We start from the raw sequence: 8,123 nt of genomic DNA on the forward strand, positions 1-8,123 counted from the left end.
ACTGCGCGCGAAATTCACCCACCGCGTGTGAATCAGAAAGCGCAGGAATGCGAGGTGTCATCCTGGCTTCCACCAATAAATCATTACTTATAAATCCCTTAAAGACACTTTAGTCTGCGTTTTAACCACAAAACCACAAACCACTTCAAAGCACGCAGCAGCGGCTACCCTGCTTGGCTGTCCCTTAGAGCGGTTTGATCAGCACGACGCAACCTCAGCTTCATCCTTTAGGGCAGTTTTATCAGCGCGAAACACACACAGGAATTCCGGTCTGGGAATGACCGTCCAATTCCTAACTTCCACAGGAAGGTTCGCATAAAAAGCTCCCCTTCGACCACAAACTTCTTTCCAGTCCACCCAGCGACATTTACAAACTCACCTCCGCACTGGGATATGTGTTAGAAACGGCGTCCTTCTGGAAAATGTCTTTCTTTCATATTTGGCAACTTCAGCTGACACTACTCGAAAGAAGAGGCACGCGGGACCTGCGTAAAGGCATTAATTCATGAAGGTACAGTATTTTTCTACACTATTCAGGAGTAACAAATTAGCCTATGTGAACTCTCAATGTCAGTTTGATAAAATCATGCATTTGATGTAGGCTATATAACCCGTCAACCCAGCACACGTTAATCACTAGTCTAAATAGACCAGAATAATATGCAATGTATGGATTGGATGACGTGTAGGCCTATTTATTTATTTATTTATTTATTTATTTATTTATTTATTTATTTATTTCACATTGTTTGATATCCCGCAATTAATTAAGTAAATCTTCTCTAACCTCTGTGGGGAATTAAAGAGGTAGCCTATTACTGAATAACATTCTGCCTAGTTTCACAGACTGGTCGAAGAAACCATACAAATATGTCCACACCCTTTTGACTGTAACAGAAACTTTGTTCATAATACTCATCAGTACTCATCAGTAAAGCTTTTGGGGGCGATAAAAAGTAATTGGTAGGCTATGTGAAAAAACAAATAAAACAAAAAAAACAGGCTATTGCCTCCAGCGTATCTACTTAACAAAATATTTATTGAAAGAGCTCCACTCATCCACACCTTACTTCGGAGCAGGAATCGCGTTTGAGAGGGCCGAGTTGGAAACTCATTTACAGTGAGATATGACGCCCCCTGTAGGCTGCATTTGACATCAAATGCAAAAATCGGGCATTTTCACAATGTATCCACTCAGAATGCTCATTTTAGTCTGTGGTCAAGGAAAGACCTTGCAAAGATTTCCCAACTCATGTTACTTAGGCGAATGCTAATTAATTGCCTCGCACTTCATCTTATAAATGTCCTCTTAAGTTTGCTTCAAGACCTATCGACCTTAATGGGAACCTATTATCTGTAGTGGCAAAACAATGGGAAATATGGTATTTCATACAACACAATAGGGTGTGATGTACTTGTGAAATTCTCCTGCTACTATGGATTCAAATGGATTGTCAAACCCCTGTACACACATGCATTCTTTGCATATATCTGTTATATAAACTGAACACTGAAGGCTTTTTATTTTTATTTTCTTGTTCCAGAGGGAAGAGTCGGCCTGGCCTTCTACCCGCCACCAGCACCATCATCATCATCATCATCATCCCTTTGAAGCTGCTTCACAGTGCATTATTACTTTTGGTACGCGCTAGGCCTGCCTCAAACTCGTACCGTGAGTAATAATGCACCGTGGCGGCCACTACCAGCTGCCCGCAACCTCGCCCAGGAAGGGGCATACGGGACTGGACCTACGAGGATTTCAATGCATGCAGCGGACTGAGCTTTACAGCATGTTATAGGCCGCAACATTTAAACTGCACATTTATGGAACCGTTTGCATTGTTCATTAAACATTCACTGCTCTATGATGTGCTGTGGTGGAGTTGGGTTGGGTTGGTGGTGATGCGTTTTTGTTAACCTCTGTTGGGTCTTAGCAGCTGTTAATGTACGGTAGTATAGTGAACCCTTTTGAAAGCTGTTAGTGTATGGTGATAGTGAACCCTTTTGAAAGCGCGGTAAAATATAACACTGAATCACAGGTCCCAAAAGCTCCTGAACTGAAAATAGCCTCCTGATTGGAACAGAGCATTACTAACCTTTATTTATTTATTTATTGCAGATTAAGGGGCGAAAGTCTTTCAAGTATGTTTTAATATGGTCCCCTGTTAATTTGATCTCCCTCTCTTCCCAAGTAATTTATTTTATTCAAGCTTCAGAGCCCTGCTGTCTAGATTGCAATCTTCTCCGCACAGCTGTAAATTGCTGTCTTAATATCCAGCAGGATTCCATTTGGGCTGCTGATTGGCTTCTCTAAAGGTCCTGATATGTCATTGGGAAAGACTGTCCTGTTTCATTAGCCTTCCTGTGGGCTATGAGGAGATTTAAATATTGATTTTTACTTTTCATATGACAAACAACCACACATGATGAAAAAATGTAGGCCTAACCTGATGAAAGAATGTAATAAAAACATTGCATGGATAAGAGCATAAACTGGTCTCTCTTATTCATTTACTTTCTCTCACTCATTTTATTCTCTCATTCTCTCTCGGGCGCGCGCACATACTCGCGCACACATACAAACACAATGAAAAGGAGAGAGAGAGAGAGAGAGAGAGAGAGAGAGAGATCCAGAGCCGTCCAGAGAGGCGCTGATACAAACTAGCCATTACATTCCCTTATGGAACGTCATGACGTCACATAACTACGAGGTGTTTGTAGCAACCAGGATTCTTCATTCGGTTACATTTGCCCAGGCTACTTCTTCAACTCGGTGTTTTAACCTGAACATATTTTAAGTGTAGAATTATTTTCTGGTTAGTGAACGTCGGTGCTAGATGGACAAGGAGGACAGTCAGGAGGTCGAAAATGTCCCGCTTAAAACCAGTGATGTGTACAAAGTTGATAAAAGTCTTCCTGAGAGGTTTAACCATCCTGACTGCTTCCGAGGCTACAGGTCAGTAAGCTAACGTTAGCTTCTAGACACAAATTCTCTTTGCATTTCAAACTACCCGCGGAAATTATCTACTGAAAATAGCATTATATTATGGACATACCCAGGCAGAAATGAGTAATTCCCTTTGTGCTTTCAAATTAGGCCCTACCTTTGTGCGCATTTGATCTGCCTGAAAGTCCTCAGATAGGCCTAGTGCTCACCTATCTGCTACGGGTTTTGATTGTGGGTCAGACCCGCAGGATTAAGATTCATCTTTAACGTTATTGTTGCATCTGAATTTAGGCCTTTTCACATAAAGGCTATAGGCCTATAGCAACACATTTTTATTCTCAAAAATCCGGATGAGCTCGTGTGGTGGATGTGGAACTGATGCGTCCTTATCTGGTATATTGTGGAACTTGAATGAGATACTTCATGGTAGCCTGCTAATTAGGTGCATCTAAAAAAATATGGAAAAGTTAAAATTTAAGTTAAAAATCTAGATTCATTAGAAATGAAGACTAGATTAATTATTATTATTGTTATTATTATTATTAGTCAAAGCACAGGCAATGGCTTCCTGAGCCTTAATCCCAGTCTTTGCAGGGTAATGGGCATTTCCATGTTATTCTAATCTTTTGAGATGCACCTGTAGGCTGCTGCATCCAAATTCATACTCTGTCAAATAAAATGCAGCAGGCCCAACTTGCCGCACAAGGCTATTACATGGCTCACCTACACACATATCATATCTTCTGTGTTGACCACTGTGTTGACCACTGGCTTTTTCAGCAAGAGGGTGAACATTCCACTCTACCAGACCACAAACCAAATATACGGCAGCAAGAAACCTACAGTCCATGAAATGCCTGTGAGTAGAATAAGTAAAGCATGCACGCACGCACACACACACACGCACACACAGATGCACGCACGCACACACACACACGCACACACAGATGCACGCACGCACACAAACACACACGCACACACGCACACATGAATTTTCAGCAATCTACCCCTTTTTCATTTTCTCCATAGCCTACAGTATCTTACACACACACACACAGCTGGCAGTTATTTTGTCCAGATATTTTTACTGGCGCTAAGCCGGTTAAAACTTCCTCCATTATTTAGACCAAATGGAATAGCCTAACATAGTCTTCCGCCTTTAGGTGACTTTCAACGGGAGTTATCGCAAATTTTCTGACCCTCTGCTGAAGAGCGGAATGTACCGAGATAACGGTTTCAACACGTCCCTGGAGAAGAGCATCGTTTCGCGGCCAGGCACCACCCCCCTCCTCCCCGCTCCACACCACCCCCCCCTCTCCTGCCAGGCCCACGCCAAGGAGGGAGTGAGCAAGCCATGAGATGTGTGTGTGTGTGTGTGTGTGTGTGTGTGTGTACATCTGGCTCGGTGGCGGGACTTTACACGCTGCCACACTGCACCTGCTCCTTTGGATGAAGCTCAATAAACACTGGACCTGTGATGTCACGCCATGACTTAGATAGGTTTGAGAGTTTATGCATTATGTGTGTGTGTGTGTGTGTGCGTGTGTACATCTGGCTCGGTGGCGGAAGTTAATGCATTCTGTTAGAGCTGCCGTTTGCACGAGGGCTCAGTTTGTGCAGTTGAGGATGTTCTTGAGTGAGTCTAATCCAGTGTTTTGGGATCAGACTGTGTGTGTGTATCTTGGTTTTAGAGCATTTAACCACCTACCTCGGCTCTGTTCATGAAGATGCTGGATTTTAGTACCTAATTCTATTTGTTAAATTAAAATAAACATGGTACCACAAAACCTACCCTAACATCTCACTTTTGTGCATTTCTTTAAGTTGCTGTTCCTGATTCAACCACCAGGTGGTGTCTATTGAATATATCTGCAGCATGACGGGAGGAAGATGTGCTCTGATTGTCTTTCTGTAACTCTGTACTACGGAGCATGGCAGTGGGTTTTTTTTTTTCTGAGATACTTTTTTGCTCCCTCACGATACTTTTGCATTCCCTATGAGCAAGTGCAAAAAGTGTGCAAACTGGTTTATTGTATATAAAAAATACTAACTAAATAAATACATTTTTAAAAATCACTATCATGACCCTTAGGGGGCTCCGTACTCCATGACCCTTAGGGCCCTCCGTACTGCATGCCTAGGCTACCTGTTTTTTCCATCTTGTCTCTCTTGGCTTTGGCTTGGCAGTTGCAACCCCACCCTCTCCAGTTGCAACCCCGCCCTCTCCTCGGTGCTGTGGAGGAGGCAGTGTAGCTCTTCTGTGGAAACTGATGGAGTCCTACTCCTCCCAGATGCTCAGAAGAACTGCAAGCAGAACTGCATTAATATTTCATCTGACGCCTCAGTGGGGCTGCCCCGGTTGTACTACCCCAAAAGAACTAATGCATTTAGAGAGAGCATGCAGAGAAAGGCAGACACACACAGGGTGGGGGTTGTGTGTGTGTGAGTGAGTGAGTCTGAGAGAGAGAGGAGGGAGAGAGTGTCTAGCCTGGCATTGCATTTGCACACATTTTCACTGCATTCATTATCATGTAGATCTGTGCTAGCCTGCAAAGCATCCGTTTGGGCGTCACAGAAGGGGGCCGGTTAGATCAGCACATAGTGAGTATATTGAGCTCTAGCTTAAATAGAAGAGACATATATTTCATTTTAACAAAGCCCTCCACCATCTCTTGTTGTTCAGGTCTTAGCCAATACCTTCAGATGAGGCTCAGTTGTGGCATCTTTTCAAGCATGGCCACCGAGTTTTTTTTTTTTATATATATATATATTTTTGGCCTTTTATGCCTTTAATTTAGAGGACAGTAGAGAATGACAGGAAGCGAGTGGGAGAGAGAGTCGGGGTGGGATCCGGAAAGGACCACGGGGCGGGAATCGAACCTGGGTCGCTGGTGTACGGTGCAGGTGCCCCAGCCAGCCGCGCCACGGCTGGGGCCATGGCCACCGAGTTTAGTAGCTAAGCTCACTGATGGATCTGGCTGGCTAGTTGATTCATGGTCGAGTGTTTTCAGTAAGCTGTAGGAAGTGGGTGGGAAATATGCGTCAGTGCTGCCACGTTAGACTATAGCTGTCTGTTGATGTGGCGTCAGTGCTGCCACGTTAGACTATAGCTGTGCTGTCTGTTGATGTGGATACACTGGGTTTCTAAAGTCTTTTTACACTTGCCCTGTTTGGGTGTGTGTGTGTGTGTGTGAAGGCCAGTCTTGCTACACTTGCCCTTTGACTCTTTTAGTGTTGGAAATGGAGGAGGAGGAAACGTTATCAGGGTGTAGAAACACATGTCGCATATGCTTCAGTCTGTTAAAAAAGTACTCTGTCTGTCTGTGTGTGTGTGTGGGTGCCTGTTTGAGTGTTTACGTGTGTGTGTGTGCGTGGGTGCGTGCCTGTTTGTGTGTGTGTGTGGGTACCTGTGTGTGAGTGGGTGCGTGCCTGTCTGTGAGTGTGTGGTGTGTGTGTTCGTGTGTGTGTGTGTGTGTGGGAGGGGGGGGTTCACAAAAACTAGGCCATGTTCCATCTCTCTCCCCCCATGCTAACTTTGTCTTCTTATGGTTGCTAGGTAACTGTTGAACCTTAGGCGAGCGAGCCTCCTGTGCTCCTCAGGCCAGCCGCGGTGTGTGTGTGTGTGTGTGAGAGTGTGAGAGAGGGCTCTGGGGCTCCGCGCGTGTGTGTGTGCGTGTGTGTGTGTGCGTGTGTGTGTGTGTGTGTGTGAGAGAGAGGGCTCTGGGCTGATCGTGTGTGTGTGTGTGTGTGTGTAACGGCTCTGGGGCTCCGTGTGTGTGTGTGTGTGTGTGTGTGTGTGTGAGAGAGAGGGCTCTGGGCTGATCGTGTGTGTGTGTGTGTGAGAGAGGGCTCTGGGGCTGATTGTGTGTGTGTGTGTGTGTGTGTGTGTGTGAGAGGGCTCTGGGGCTGATTGTGTGTGTGTGTGTGTGTGTGTGTGTGTGTGAGAGGGCTCTGGGGCTGATCGTGTGTGTGTGTGTGTGTGTGTGTGTGTGTGTGAGAGGGCTCTGGGGCTGATCGTGTGTGTGTGTATGAGAGGGCTCTGGGGCTGATTGTGTGTGTGTGTCTGTTTGTGGGGTGTGGGACTGATGTGTGTGTGAGAGAGAGGGCTGTAGGGCTGATGTGTGTGTGAGTGTGTGTGTGTGTGTGGAGAGAGGGCTTTAGGGCTGATGTGTGTGCGTGTGTGTTTGTGTGTGTGAGGGCTGTAGGGCTGATCGTGTGTGTGTGTGGGGGGGGGGGCTGATGAGGATGTGTGATAAGTGAGAAGTACACACACATACAGTACACACACACACACACACACACACACACACACACACACATACAGTACAGTACACACACACACACACATACACACACACATACAGTACACACACACACACACACATACAGTACACACACACTCACACACATACAGTACACACACACACACACACACACACACACACACACAAATGCACGCACGCACATAGTCAAGATGCCTGTGGGTTTAGCAAGCTTAACTTTAAATGTTTTAACGTCAACTAAACTTAAGTCATACCATAATTCTATCACTTGAAATACTGAAATACTGAAAGCTGAGATAATTGGCTATGTTAGTTATACCAGAGAGGGTTAAAGTGAAGCATTAAGGATCTTTGGTTATACTGAAGTTCCACAGTTAGCTAGTTAGTAAGTTTCGGCATGACTTAGTTACATATACATATTTCTTTATAACCGCTGTATTAGTAAAAGGATTGAATGTCCTGTGAATTCATAACTAAATGAAATGTGCTAGCCGTCTTTTCCATTGGAATCCATGATATGATGCTAGCTTGCTTTCCCATTTTTGTTGATTTGTCAAAAGCATTTGATACAGTTGATCATCCCTTATTCTTACAAAGATTACATAATATTGGTTTGGATGATAAGGCATGTGAATGGTTTTGGAATTATTTATCTCAGAGGTTTCAGTGTGTGAGGTCAGGAAATTAGGGCTGGGACAACAAATGATGACGTAATCGATGACGTCGACGCAAAAAATACGTCGACGCAAAAATGTGCGTCGATTTGTCAGACCCAAAACACATGCTGCCAAATATTTTTAATTTTACACCTTCAGTGTTTCCCATACGTTGACTAATCTGTGGTGGGCGCCACAAAATCAAAACCGGCCGTCACACATTAATGTTCTATGTTG

General features: G+C 44.5%; 1 protein-coding gene and 1 long non-coding RNA gene across 2 annotated transcripts; both read left to right on the forward strand.

The window, feature by feature from the left end:
* Positions 1 to 358: 358 nt before the first annotated feature.
* LOC121715309 lies at positions 359 to 2,493 on the forward strand. Its single transcript, XR_006033578.1, has 2 exons — positions 359 to 511; positions 1,545 to 2,493. It is a non-coding gene; the product is annotated as an uncharacterized LOC121715309 (long non-coding RNA).
* Positions 2,494 to 2,696: 203 nt separating this feature from the next.
* Positions 2,697 to 4,442, forward strand: c8h9orf116 (chromosome 8 C9orf116 homolog). Its single transcript, XM_042100892.1, has 3 exons — positions 2,697 to 2,956; positions 3,728 to 3,806; positions 4,111 to 4,442. The coding sequence occupies exons 1-3, from the start codon at positions 2,838 to 2,840 to the stop codon at positions 4,303 to 4,305; spliced, it is 393 nt and encodes a 130-aa protein (XP_041956826.1). The 5' UTR covers positions 2,697 to 2,837; the 3' UTR covers positions 4,306 to 4,442.
* The last annotated feature ends 3,681 nt before the right edge of the window (positions 4,443 to 8,123 follow it).

The sequence above is a fragment of the Alosa sapidissima genome, chromosome 8 (assembly GCF_018492685.1).
Source record: "Alosa sapidissima isolate fAloSap1 chromosome 8, fAloSap1.pri, whole genome shotgun sequence".
NCBI classification, from domain to species: Eukaryota; Metazoa; Chordata; class Actinopteri; order Clupeiformes; family Clupeidae; genus Alosa; species Alosa sapidissima.

Bases quoted from the DNA above. Each gene is read 5' to 3' on its own strand.
- c8h9orf116 (XM_042100892.1), top strand. From the start codon at position 2,838: ATGGACAAGGAGGACAGTCAGGAGGTCGAAAATGTCCCGCTTAAAACC. The intron at 2,957-3,727 runs GTCAGTAAGCTA...TGGCTTTTTCAG, and splicing joins GACTGCTTCCGAGGCTACAG to CAAGAGGGTGAACATTCCAC. The intron at 3,807-4,110 runs GTGAGTAGAATA...TTCCGCCTTTAG, and splicing joins CTACAGTCCATGAAATGCCT to GTGACTTTCAACGGGAGTTA.